At 42.6% G+C, this 13,266-nt stretch overlaps 1 protein-coding gene across 2 annotated transcripts in view; it reads left to right on the top strand.

Annotated features, from left to right (window-relative positions):
• The first annotated feature begins 233 nt into the window (after nt 1-233).
• Nucleotides 234-13,266, top strand: part of ITGB5 (integrin subunit beta 5) — a 104,852-nt gene continuing 91,819 nt past the window's right edge. Inside the window, exon 1 of one of the 2 annotated variants that reach the window (XM_070730403.1) lies at nt 234-825. In XM_070730403.1, coding sequence (XP_070586504.1) covers nt 738-825 — 88 coding nt within the window. In that variant the 5' untranslated portion in view covers nt 234-737. The remainder of the gene's footprint in view (nt 826-13,266) is intronic. The other variant, XM_070730416.1, reaches the window with a different exon arrangement.

The following is a 13,266-nucleotide window of genomic DNA, read 5'->3' as shown; positions in this document are numbered from 1 at the left end:
ATGATATAAACTCTCCAGCTTGAGCAGTGTGTGTGTGCGGGGGGGGGGGGGGGGGGGAGGTTGGACTAGAAGACCTCCAAGGTCGCTCTTTCTGCTTCCAGTACTGCCTTTCCTCGGCAGCCCTTTACCATCCTGAGCCCAATAAAGAGGCCGGGGAGAGGCCTGGCGTCAGGGCTGCAGAGAGTTAATCGCTGCTGGACGCCGATTGGGCGGGCTTGGGCGGAGATTTTACCATTCAGAGCCCGGGCAAGCAAGAAAGTTCAGGAGTTTGGGAAGAGAGTCCCAGCCAGAGAGTCATCCAGGAGAGGAGGGGAAGGGAGGGAAGGGGGCGCAGGTTGAGGAGAAACAAGCACAGTCAAAGAGAGAGAGACAGAGGAGGAAAAAAACTCCAAAGCGATCCAGGCGTCAGAGAAGGAGGCAGCCGCAGCTTCAAGGGGCTCGGGAGATCTACCCGTTCCAGGCCGATTCCCTGGAGAGCCATCGGAGAGAAACAAGCCGGACGGTGTGAAGAAGTAGCCAGGCGTCGGTTCTTCTCTTGGGTTTATTTTCCTTTGGCTGACTGGCCGGTTTGGAAAACTCGGTGGCTGTGGACAAGTAATGGTTAGGATCGCGCCCGATCCAGCCGCCCAAGCGATCCGTGCCTCCTGCCGTTTCAGCGGGCGCCTTTGTTAACGACTCCCTCCCGCCGTGCTTCCCCCCACCCGCAAAGCGTTCGAATCCCCTCGTCTGAGGCGCCGATGGTCGACATGGCCCCGGGGAGGGGGTTCCCTCGGTACGCCGCCGTCTGCCTTTGGATCCTCTCCTCCATTCGCCCCGGCGTTACAGGTGGGTGTAAAAATCAAAGGGGACGTGGTGGAAATATATATTTAATATCGCGCTGGGGACGCGATCGGGGGTGACCAGATGTTAAAGAGTTGTGTGAATTCTTGCATTTGTGGGTGTGTGATTGTGTGTGAGAGTGATTGTTTGTGTGTGTATGTCAGATGATGTGCACGCCGATCAATTCGGCGTGCACAGTCCGCAGTAAAGGATAAACTTTTTAAAGTTTATCCTTAAGTTTATCCGTCTTCGGATAGGGGCGGTATACAAATCGAATTAATAATAATAATAATAATAATAATAATAATAATAATAATAATAATAATAATAATAATAATAATTTCATTTGTGTGTGTGTGAAAATCTATGCTGCATTTTGCGGCAGCCAGGACTTGGGAAAGCATGGAAGGGAAAGAGTTAATGGAAAACAATAAACCTAGCACGTGTAGAACTCCCTGTAAACACACCCAGCGTTTCGATCAGCAGCATCAGCAGCCCAGAGGTCACTAAATGGATGGTTATTCAACACACACTCACACACTTTTCCGCCCAGCTGTATGGTCTGGGTTCCTTCAACTGCATTTGCAGGAGGATGGAACCGGCAGCCAAGATAATTTTGGACGGTGGCCGGTTGCTTGGGCTGCAGTGAAGAAGTGGCTAAATGGATTGATTAAAAGTTTGCCAGGTCTTTCGGAGGGTGCCACGTGAAATAAAAGCTAAAAAAACGAAAAAGAACCTGAATTAGTAATGAACGATAGACATCCCATGCTTTCAACAGAACAGAATAACAAAGAGTTGGAAAGAGACTTTGGAGGTCTTCTAGTCCAACCCCTTGCTCAGGCACCCTAGACCAGTGATGGCGAACCTATGGCACGGAACCATATCTGCTGGCACACAAGCTGTTGCCATAGCTCAGCTCCAACGTGCATGTGTGTGCTGGGACTCCATCTTTAAAATAGAATAGAATTTTATTGCCCAAGTGTGATTGGATCCACAAGGAATTTGTCTTGGTGCATATGCTCTCAGTGTACATAAAAGAAAAAAGATACATTTGTTAAGAATCGTGTGGTACGACACTTAATGATTGTCATAGGGGTCAAATAAGCAATGAAGAAACAATCAATAATAATAAAAATCTTAGGATACAAGCAAATTTAGGTGTGCTGACAATATAACAGGACATTCCTTATTTTATATTTCATTTTTCCACAATCAGAATGATTTGCAATAAAATATGAAACTTCCAATTAGAAAAGGAAAGGAAAGGAGGGAAGGAATGCAACAGGAAAGGGGAGGGAAGGAAGGAAAGGAAAGAAAGAAAGAAAATGAAAGAAAGAGGAAGGGGAGGGGAGAAAAGGGAAGGAGGAAAGAAATGAAACAGGGGAAAAGAAAGGAAGGAAACGAAAGGAGAGGAGAAAGGAAGGGAGGAAATTATACAGTATTGGGTAGAACTGAGTTAATTATATTAGTCTGGGTCTCTAAAACCGTTCCAATTTCTCATGCAGCCCCATGGCAAAATTAATTGCCCACCCCTGCTCCAGGGGAATACGGAGGGTGTTTTTACCTTCTCCTGGTTCCAGGGAAGCCTTTGGAGCCTGGGGAGGGCGAAACACGAGTCTACTGGGCCCACCAGAAGTTGGGGAACAGGCCATTTCCAGTTCTCCAGAGGGCCTCCGGGGAGGGGGAGGGAAGTTGTTTTTGCCCTCCCCAGGCATTAAATTATGGGTGTGGGCCCTTGCGTAAGTACGATAGTTCATGTGCATGCTCTTTTGGCACCGGAGGGAAAAAAAGGTTCGCCATCACTGCCCTATACCAATGATGGTGAACTTTTTTTCACCTTGGGTGCCAAAAGCATGCACATATGAAAACAACACCATAGATAAAATCTATAAATGTATAGAAATGGACAAAATGACTATGGAAATTAAGGGAATAAACGATAAACAATTTGACGAGACATGGAATAATTGGTATAAAAGGATTGAGGATAGAAACAAGGTAGCATGATACAATGTGTTAGTGTAACACAAAAACAGATAAACATATAAACTTGATATAGATAATGTTTAAGGGAATACAAAAACAGATGGATAAATAGAGAAAGCCATTTATATACCTACTTTTTTACCTACCCGTTATGGTTATCTATCTATATCTCTATAAGTATATATACTTATTATCTACCCATCTTACTTACCATACCTGTCTCATTTTCTTGAACAAAATACACTGCTCAAAAAATTAAAGGGAACGCTTAAAAAACAGAATATAATTTTGAAAATCAAACTTCTGTGAAATCAAATTGTCCACTTAGGAAGCAACACTGATTGACAGTCAATTTCACATGTGCAAATGGAATAGTTGTGCAAATGAAATACTCAGTGAGAATATTTCATTCATTCAGATCGAGGATGTGTTATTTGAGTGTTCCCTTTATATTTTTGAGCAGTATACATTGTATACAGATTTGTAAATAAGAAATACAATGAAATGGGCTATGATCTGTAAAAGACTATCTTGATGTATATTTATTCTTAACCTGTAAAAATTAATAAATAAACTTAAAACAAAACCAAAAACATGCACATATGTGCTATTGTGCGTGTGCATGCCCACACCTAAAATTCAACATGCCCTGCCCCCCTGTGCATCTGCACATGGCCACCCGCATGCTGCCCCACCCCCATGCATGTGTGCATGACTCCCAGCCCCCCTATTTCCTGATTTCCTGTGAGCCTGGTAGGCCCATTTTTCACCCTCCCAAGGCTCTAGACCAGACCTGGGCAGGGGGCGGCCCGCTGGCCACATCCGGCCAGCCCGCTGCCTGTGACCGGCCCACTTGCTATCTGTAACCAGTCCGCGGAGGTCACGGTCCGCTCCAGTGCAAGGATGAAAGAGCTCACCATGTCTGCCAGGACTCCTCCGGTTCCTGATTTCCTGATGAATCATGAGGAAAGCAGGAACCGGAGGAGTCCCAGCAGACGTGGTGAGCTGTTTCATCCTCACACTGGAGTGGACCCTGGCCTCCTACCAAGAGCGGCCTAGCACAGAAACCACGCAAACACTACAGTGCAGTGACTGTGGTGCACCATGTTGCCGTAAAGCAAACAATTAGAGGTCTGTAGAGTGGGTCTGGGTGTTTAGGTCAGGCTATGATCTGGGTCTTTACACTATTGGGTAGAACTGAGTTAATTATATTAGTTTGGCCCTCTAAAACCATCCCAATTTCTCATGCAGCCCCATGGGAAAATTAATGGCTCACCCCTTCTCTAGAGACTTTTTTAGAGAATGGAGAAGGCAAAAATGCTGCCCCCTGGAGGCCCACTGAAGACACGCGCCTGAGGCCGAAAACACCCTCCCAGAACCTCCAGACAAGCTGGTGCCCACATGTGAACTGGAGCTGAGCTAGGGCAATGATTCACGTGCCAGCAGATATGGCTCCAGAGGTTCATGTGTCATAGGTGTGCCATCATGGCCCTATACCATTTATCCTTAAAAACTTCCAGTGTTGGAGCATTCACAACTTCTGGAACCAAGTCGTTCCATTGATTAATTGTTCTGTCAGGGAATTTCACCTTAGTTCTAGATTGCTTCTCTCCTTGATTAGTTTCCACCCATTGTTCCTTGTCCTGCCTTCAGGTGGCTTTCGAGAATAGCTTGACTCCCTCTTATTTATAGATATTGGAACACTGCTATCATGTCCCCCCCTGGTCCTTTTTTTCATTAAACTACACATACCCAAACTTTACAGTACCCTGAAACAGAGTGGTGCATGGACATAGGGTTGATCTATATGCATTCATGAAGCCTTTCATTATAGAGAAGTGTGACTTCTGTGCGGTTTATATCCCACTTTCAGAAAAGCTGTGCATCACCAGGTTACTTTTGCAGTATGAGGGAAGGCTCTCTAGTGTTTGTGTTTTCCTCTCCCAACTGAGTCAAGAAGCCGTGGGTGTTGTAGGAGTGTTTATGGACTTGGTTTGCTGATGTAGTGCTTTAAAAGTGTTTATAAGGCGGTTTAGTGATTTTGAAATAGCTGTAGCTCAGCTTTTCCAGTGTGGCTCCTTGAGAATGCAGCTTTCAAGATGTGCAAGATTGTACCAAGTTGGGCAAAGTTTCCATAGATGTGTAGACTGGTGATAATATGTGGGCAGTTCGAAGTTAAGAAGACTTCTCTTTCATATTTTGCTTTCATGCTTATTTATCGGACTTATATGCTGCCTTCTCCAGGGACTCGGGGTGACATATAAGTCCAATAAATGTTCTAGAAAGAGTAAGAGCAACCAGGAGGATTAGGGGACGGGAGGCTAAAACACACAATGAATGGTTGAAGAAATTGGACATGGCTAGTCTAATGAAGAGAAGGACCAGGGGAGACATGATAGTACTGTAGTTTACCAATATTTGAGGGGCTGCCACAGAGAGGAAAGGGTCAAGCTATTTTCCAAGGCACCTGAAGGACAGACAAGGAATAATGGATGGAAATTGATCAAAGAGAGATTCAACATAGAAATAAGGAGAAATTTTGGGACAGTGAGAACAATCTACCAATGGAACAGCCTGAAATATGAAGTTCTGGGAGCTTTATCACTGGAGACTTTCAAGAAGAGATTGGACTGATATTTTCCAGAAATGATGTAGGGTTTCCTGCTTGGGCAGGGGGTTGGACTGGATGACCTACAAGGTCTCTTAATCTTTTAATTTGTTAATATCAAGTCCCCAAATATGCTTATTAGCTCTTCTGCCTCTCTGGAAATAGGCTTGTTACTAGCTTCTTATTCTTTGCTGCAGTCTCTTCACCTTTAAGATGCTTCCAGGGAATGTTAGAAACAGGATGGTCTTTAAATGCCAGTTCCATTCCTACCGCGTGTAGCAGAAGTAGATTACTGTGCATAGAAATAAAACCCACTAGCAGGTATGGTTGCCCTGTATCACTTCCAGCAGCAGTATTGAATAGCAGGAGGTGAAAGAGAGACTCCCAGTATATTTGAGGCAACAGATCTTTTTCATCTCTCAATTTGAAAAAAATAAGCTTCAATTCCATAATTAGGTTTTTTTTAAAAAAAATATTCGTGCATCATGGGATGTTTTAAAACGCCAATATTGCACCTGTTGAAATGATACCCAGCTTTCACTTCTGATCAAAACACTTTTTATTCGCCAGGTTCCTCCTTGGTCTAAGCCAGCGATAGCAAGCTTTTTTGGTACTGAGTGCTGAAAAGGGAGTAGGTGCGCGCATGCTTTTGTGTGCTTATCGGGGCCATATCCCGGAAGAGGACCCCTGTGTGAGCCATAAAATGAAATTTCCAACAGGTGTGTGCGCACTGGCCATTAGTCTTTTGGTAACTGGCATGCATGCATGGACAGTGATCAGCTGGCTGGCGTGCACGCTCATGCCACAAAAGGGAAGAACCGTTCTTCCAAGTTTCCAGCACTGCTGCATGCACGAAAGGCAGTTGATTGTCATGTGTGCATATGAAGCAGAAACCCGGAAGGGGAACGGGCGAAGCTGCGTGTACCAGGTGACATGGCTCTGTGTGCCATTTTGGGCACACGTGCTACAGGTTTGCCATCACAGGTCTAAGCCATAGGACAAACTCATGTTAGTGATGCTCCCTTCAGCCCATTCCAAATCCATCACAGAGGTCATCCTTTGCTGTTCCTATGTTAAAGTGGTCCCTCCCCCACCCGCGTCCCATAGCCTAATAATAATAATAATAATAATAATAATAATAATAATGATGATGATGATGATAACAATAATAATAATTAAAAAAAGATCTAAAAATCGAGCTGTAACGACTCTGGCATAAGCCAGTGAAAGTGGTCCCAGTGGTATTTGGCATGCTGGGCGCAGTACCAAAGGATCTCAGCAGACATTTAAAAACCATCGGAATTGACAAAATCTCCATCTGTCAATTGCAAAAGGCCGCTTTACTGGGATCGGCAAACATAATTCGCCACTACATCACGCAGTCCTAGGTGCTTGGGAAGCGCCCGACTGGTGATGAAATACGAAATCCAGCATAGTGATCTTGTTTGCTGTGTTATATTGACATAATAATAATGATAATAATAATAATAATAATAAATAAATAATAATAATAATAATAATAATAATAATAATAATAATAATTTATTAGATTTGTATGCCGCCCCTCTCCGGAGACTTGGAGCGGCTCACAACAATAATAAACAGTGTACAAATCCAATACTACTTAAAAAACAATTAAAAACCCTTGTCATTAAAATAGTCACACAACCCAATCAAACCATACATAAATTGTAAGAGCTAGGGGGTATATCAATTTCCCCATGCCTGGCAACATAGGTGGGTTTTCAACAAATTGCGAAAGGCGAGGAGGGTGGGGGCAGTTCTAATCTCCAGGGGGAATGGATTCCAGAGGACCGGGGCTACCACAGAGAAGGCTTTTACCCTGGGTCCCGCCAGACGGCATTGCTTAGTCGACGGGACCCGGAGAAGGCCAACTCTGTGGGACCTGATTGGCCGCTGGGATTCGTGTGGCAGAAGATGATCCCGAAGATATTAGATGTCTGCATCTTTTTCAAGGGATTCAAAATCTGTTTGATTGGACAGTGAGGCAATCAAAAGGTTTGGGATCAGACAAGCATGACGGGCGACCTTAGTCCTATTCAGACATGCACCTTCCTCATTAATTTCTTGGCATTTTCCTGCAAGGCCACCCACTTTGGGAAAGGAAAATAGAATAGAATAGAATTCTTTATTGGCCAAATGTGATTGGACAGACAAGGAATTTGTCTCTGGTGCACATACTCTCAGTGTACATAAAAGAAAAGATACATTTGTCAAGAATCATGAGGTACAACATTTAATAGCACTTAGACTTATATATCACTTCATAGTGCTTTACAGCCTTCTCTAAGTGGTTTACAGACTCAGCATATCGCCCCCAACAATCTGGTTCCTCATTTTACCCACCTCGGAAGGATGGACGGCTGAGTCAACCTTGAGCCTGGTGAGATTTGAACTGGTAAACTACAGCCAGCAGTCAGTAGAAGCAGCTTGCAGTACTGCACTCTAACCACTGCATCATCAAGGCTAAGTGCTATGAGAGCTAAATAGCTTGAAATAGATCTATAATAGTCTCCCTTCATTTTCATTATCAGAAAAAACATGTTACACATATAGAATATAGTTTATTGACTATAAAATTAACTGCCTGGATGGTCCCTGGAGGGACAAGAGGCAAAAAGGAAGCAGCATGCTCCCTCCCATATTTCGGTATACCAGGGTGATTTGGTCCTAGTTCCACACATTGTTTTGAATTGCTTGCCTTCCACCTTTCTTAAAATATGGGCACAATTCACATTGTGATACATGATGTATCACTATAATCTGCCACTCTGCAGATTTGAATATGTGGACAAATGTAAACTGGAAGTTTACAACATTACAGGCAGTTGGGTTAGCAGTAAGAAAAATGCCAAATATTTTCCTTATCATTATTTTTATACTAACTTATGAACACATAGATCGCTTCATTTATACACATGTTTTTTTGCAACATTTGAAAGTGGTTTGCGTTTCTTCTAGGGCTGAGTCCACCTTCTCAAGAGGAAAGATGCAGTTATATTTGGTGCTAAATTTGTGACTGTCATGTTTCACTCATGATTGGCCTTGAATATTTTATTAAAGATTAGAAGTAGAAATAAATGCAATGGACTGAGAAGGACTGCTTGGTAGAAAACACACTGCATATTGCACTGGAATAATTCCTTGACTATTCCATGTAGAGATTTTGCAACAGGAAATAGGTTATCATGCTTTCCTTGGGTAAGTTCCTTGAATGATCTAGCTGGCTTCCATTTATAGAAGCAGTAAATCCTCACATAGACGGTCATATCTTTGCACTCCTTTAAAAGGATCGGATCTCTGCCTAAACATAATTTTTTTTTAGCATTAAAAAAACCTCTTGAAGCAACTTTTCTTGAGGTAGCACAGAGTTGATTTTTAAACAAGGCCAGCAGATTCCAGTTTTGCCAAGACTTCAGGCATCCATGAAAACTACATAGGCTGCTTTCTTGCTGTTATGTTGCTTGATCCTAACCTGGATCATGACGTACTTTTCTACTAATAAATACAGTATTGCTTCTTCAAGAGATCGTATTTTTAAAGTTCTCGGAATCTTTGTTTGGATTGTGCCAGATGGCCGCCTTTTTTTTACTTCTCCCCAGAATTATATTTATCAATTCAATGTCCTAAGGCAGGAGTCCCTAACCTATGGGCTGTGGCGCACTAGTGGGCTGTGAGGGGTTTGCAAGTGGGCTGCAGAAACAACTCGGTGATTGTGTGTGCATTCACACACATCCTCACTTGTGCAAGCAGCTGCATACTCCATTTAAGTTCCTCTCATGTGGAACCATCCCCTCTTCCTGGTCCACCAACCTGGCAGTCAGCAGAAGTAGCCCGCAGTACTGTAGTCTAACCACTGCCCCAATGTGTAACTTTTAAACTAAACTGCATTGTGTTAAATAGCAAACAACTGAACCAGTTGGGGACATCTGTCCTAAAATATTGCTGATCGTTCAGTTGTTTGCAGTACTGTAGTCTAATCACTGCACCACTGTGTAACTTTTAAACTAAACTGCATTGTGTCAAATAGCAAACAACTGAACGATCAGCAATATTGTAGGACAGAAGTCCCCAACCGGTTCAGTTGTTTGCTATTTGACACAATGCAGTTTAGTTTAAAAGTTACACGGTGGTGCAGTGGTAAGACTACAGTAATGCAGGCTACTTCTGCTGACTGCCAGGGGCCTGCAATTTGGTAGTTCAGTTCTCACTGGCTCAAGATTGACTCAACTTTCCATCCTTCTGAGATCGGTAAAATGAAGATCCAAATTGTTGAGAGCATTATGTTGACTCGGTAAACCACTTAGAGGGGGCGGTAAAGCACTGTAAAGCAGTGTATAAGTCTAAGTGCTACTGCTATTGCTACAAAGAACATCCCATTTATCCTTGTGACTCTGGCATTGTTTAATGTCTTCTGAACCATGAGGGCATCTCCTTGGTGTTAGAAAATCCTTTACGGACAGATCATATCAAAACTGTAATTTAACGGCAGAACATCTGTTTTGCCTCAGACATTCTTGTGTTCAAGCCCCAGCACTTCCCAGTAAAGGTGAAGACGATTCCTGCCTCAAATTATGCAAAACTGTCATAAATCCGTCTCTGTAATATTGAGCTAAGTAGGCAAGAGATCTAACTCATCAGTATTGTAGATTCTCATTTCTGTTTCACAAGGGATATGCAAAATGTTTCCATTTGAACTTTTTTGAGTCCAAAACATTTTGAAACTTTTCATTTTTGGCATGAAATTATTCCAGAAGACACAGAATAACTCAAACTCAAAACCAGGAAGTTTTGCACATGTTTGTGTTCAAAGTGCCTTTCCACCTTTCTATTTTAATATTAAATTGAAATCCTCTTCTCACCCCATTTGTGTATATGCACTCAGATGTTGTTTTTCCCTTTAGTAGACTGATCTACATTTCAGAAAAGCAGCTTAGGGATTCCCTGTCCATAGTTATCCATGACAGAATGTACTAATTCTCACACATTGTGGTTATCTTTTTTTTTTTAAATGCCCATAATTGGAGGTTGATGGCTGAGGTGCTATGTCTTAATATGCTTTTTCCTCCTTTACAACGGGATTTGGTTTGGTTATTTTTCTAACAGGAAAAAAAAATTCTTCGGTACTTTAGTTGATAACAGCTGCTGCTATAATTCAGCATTCCTGCACTTTTAAGCTTCATACATCTTTTCTTGAAGCATCATGAAATTGAAAAATGTCCAACTCTGGAATGTAGCATGGTATGAAGCATGTACTTTGGTCCTAAGTTGTTTTCTAACTTTGTGAGGAAGCAGATGGTCTGAGGCTAGAAGATGAAGGTTGGAAAGGCATATGAGTGTCAACAAACTGGATGAGTGTCAACAAACTCAAGCTCAACCCAGACAAGAGTCTGCGGAGAGGGGCGGCATACAAATCTAAATAATAAATAAAATAAAATAAATAAATAAGATGGAGTGGCTGTCGGTCTTACCTCCCAAGGACAATTCCATCTGTCCATCCATTACCCTGGGGGGAGAATCACTGACCTTCTCAGAGATGGTTTGCAACTTGGGCGTCCTCCTCGATCGACAGCTCACATTAGAGAAACATCTTTCAGCTGTGGCGAGGGGGGGTGCTCGCCCAGGTTCGCCTTGTGCACCAGTTGCGACCCTACTTGGACTGGGACTCACTGCTCACAGTCACTCATGCCCTCATCATCTCGAGGCTCGACTACTGTAATGCTCTCTACATGGGGCTACCTTTGAAAAGTGTTCGGAAACTTCAGATCATGCAGAATGCAGCTGCAAGAGCAATCATGGGCTTTCACAAATATGCCCATGTTACACCAACACTTTGCAGTCTGCATTGGTTGCCGATCAGTTTCCGGTCACAATTCAAAGTGTTGGTTATGACCTATAAAGCCCTTCATGGCACTGGACCAGATTATCTCAGGGACCGCCTTCTGCTGCACGAATCCCAGCGACCAGTTAGGTCCCGCAGAGTGGATCTTCTCCGGGTCCCGTCAACTAAACAATGTCACTTGGTGGGACCCGGGGAAGAGCCTTCTCTGTGGTGACCCTGGCCCCCTGGAACCAACTCCCCCCAGAGATTAGAATTGCCCCCACCCTCCTTGCCTTCCGTAAGCTACTTAAAACCCACCTCTGCCGTCAGGCATGGGGGAATTGAGATCCTCTTTCCCCCTAGGCCTTTACAATTCTATGCATGGTATGTATGTATGTATGTTTGGTTTTTTATATTAATGGGTTTTTAATCGTTTTTAACATCAGATTACTATTGTACACTGTTTTTTATTGTTGCTGTTAGCCGCCCCGAGTCTCCGGAGAGGGGCGGCATACAAATCAAATAAATAAATAAATAAATATTATCCACCTTTCTTGGAGGCATATCATGTCCTTTAATTCCTTGTCTTAGTTACAAAAAAAATTAAAGCGATTCCTTGCGGTTATGATGAAGTTCTTGAATGTGTGTGGGCAAATGCTCACTTAAGGCTCAAACAGCATTCAGGCTGAGTTAAGCTTGCCAACTCTGTTCCAGGCATGTTTATGAAAAAATGAATTCAACAGGCAACCAGGAAAATGCTTGTCTCACATTTATGGTGATAATGCAGTGGGATTCTGTGAACCGGTAAATGATTCTAGCATAGGCTGCTTCAACTGAGGTGTTTATAGCTGCGATAAAAAGAAATTGTCGAGAAGCTGCTACGATGCCCTCATCATAAAAACTTGTGTTAACTTTGCAAAATGCACTCCCTAAATATTCTTATTGTGATGATTGTGCACTTTTGAAAGGAGAAGTACCGTAGATCTGAGTCTCTTAGCTGTTTTGTTGATTTCCTTCTTATAGTTACAATTTAAGAAGCAGTGTTAACAAACTGTCTGCTAAATTAAGCAGCCTGTGACAAAGAATTGAAAAACTGCAGAACCCAGGGAAAACCTTCCAGACATTGTTATAACAAGCACTGAATCCAAGACATCTGGAAGTGAAAAACAAGCAAAACTTGGGCAGTTAATTTATTTCTGAGTGATGAAATCAAGTCAGGGTAGAAACAGGCATGTTGTTGTAAACTTAATATTTCAATTGTATTCCCCAGAATGCTATTAATGGAATAATACTGTGCACTCTATTAACACATTAAGTACTAGATCACAAATTAGTGCCTGAAATGTGATTCAGAAACTGAACATTTGGCATATGCCATTATTTGATCAAATAACCATCCATGTAAATTATTCATTAGAAACATAGAAACATAGAAGACTGACGGCAGAAAAAGACCTCATGGTCCATCTAGTTTGCCCTTATACTATTTCCTGTATTTTATCTTACAATGGGTATATGTTTATCCCAGGCATGTTTAAATTCAGTTACTGTGGATTTACCAACCACGTCTGCTGGAAGTTTGATCCAAGGATCTACTACTCTTTCAGTGAAATAATACTTTCTCATGTTGCTTTTGATCTTTCCCCCAACTAACTTCAGATTGTGTCCCCTTGTTCTTGTGTTCACTTTCCTATTAAAAACACTTCCCCCCTGAACCTTATTTAACCCTTTAACATATTTAAATGTTTCGATCATGTCCCCCCTTTTCCTTCTGTCCTCCAGACTATACAGATTGAGTCCATTAAGTCTTTCCTGATACGTTTTATGCTTAAGACCTTCCACCATTCTTGTAGCCCGTCTCTGGACCCGTTCAATTTTGTCAATATCTTTTTGTAGGTGAGATCTCCAGAACTGAACACAGTATTCCAAATGTGGTCTCACCAGCGCTCTATATAAGGGGATCACAATCTCCCTCTTCCTGCTTGTTATACCTCTAGCTACGCAGCTAAGC

The sequence above is a fragment of the Erythrolamprus reginae genome, chromosome 1, assembly GCF_031021105.1.
Source record: "Erythrolamprus reginae isolate rEryReg1 chromosome 1, rEryReg1.hap1, whole genome shotgun sequence".
Lineage (NCBI taxonomy): Eukaryota > Metazoa > Chordata > Lepidosauria > Squamata > Dipsadidae > Erythrolamprus > Erythrolamprus reginae.
Note: the sequence above shows the minus strand (reverse complement) of the source record. Positions and strands in the feature narration are given on the sequence as shown.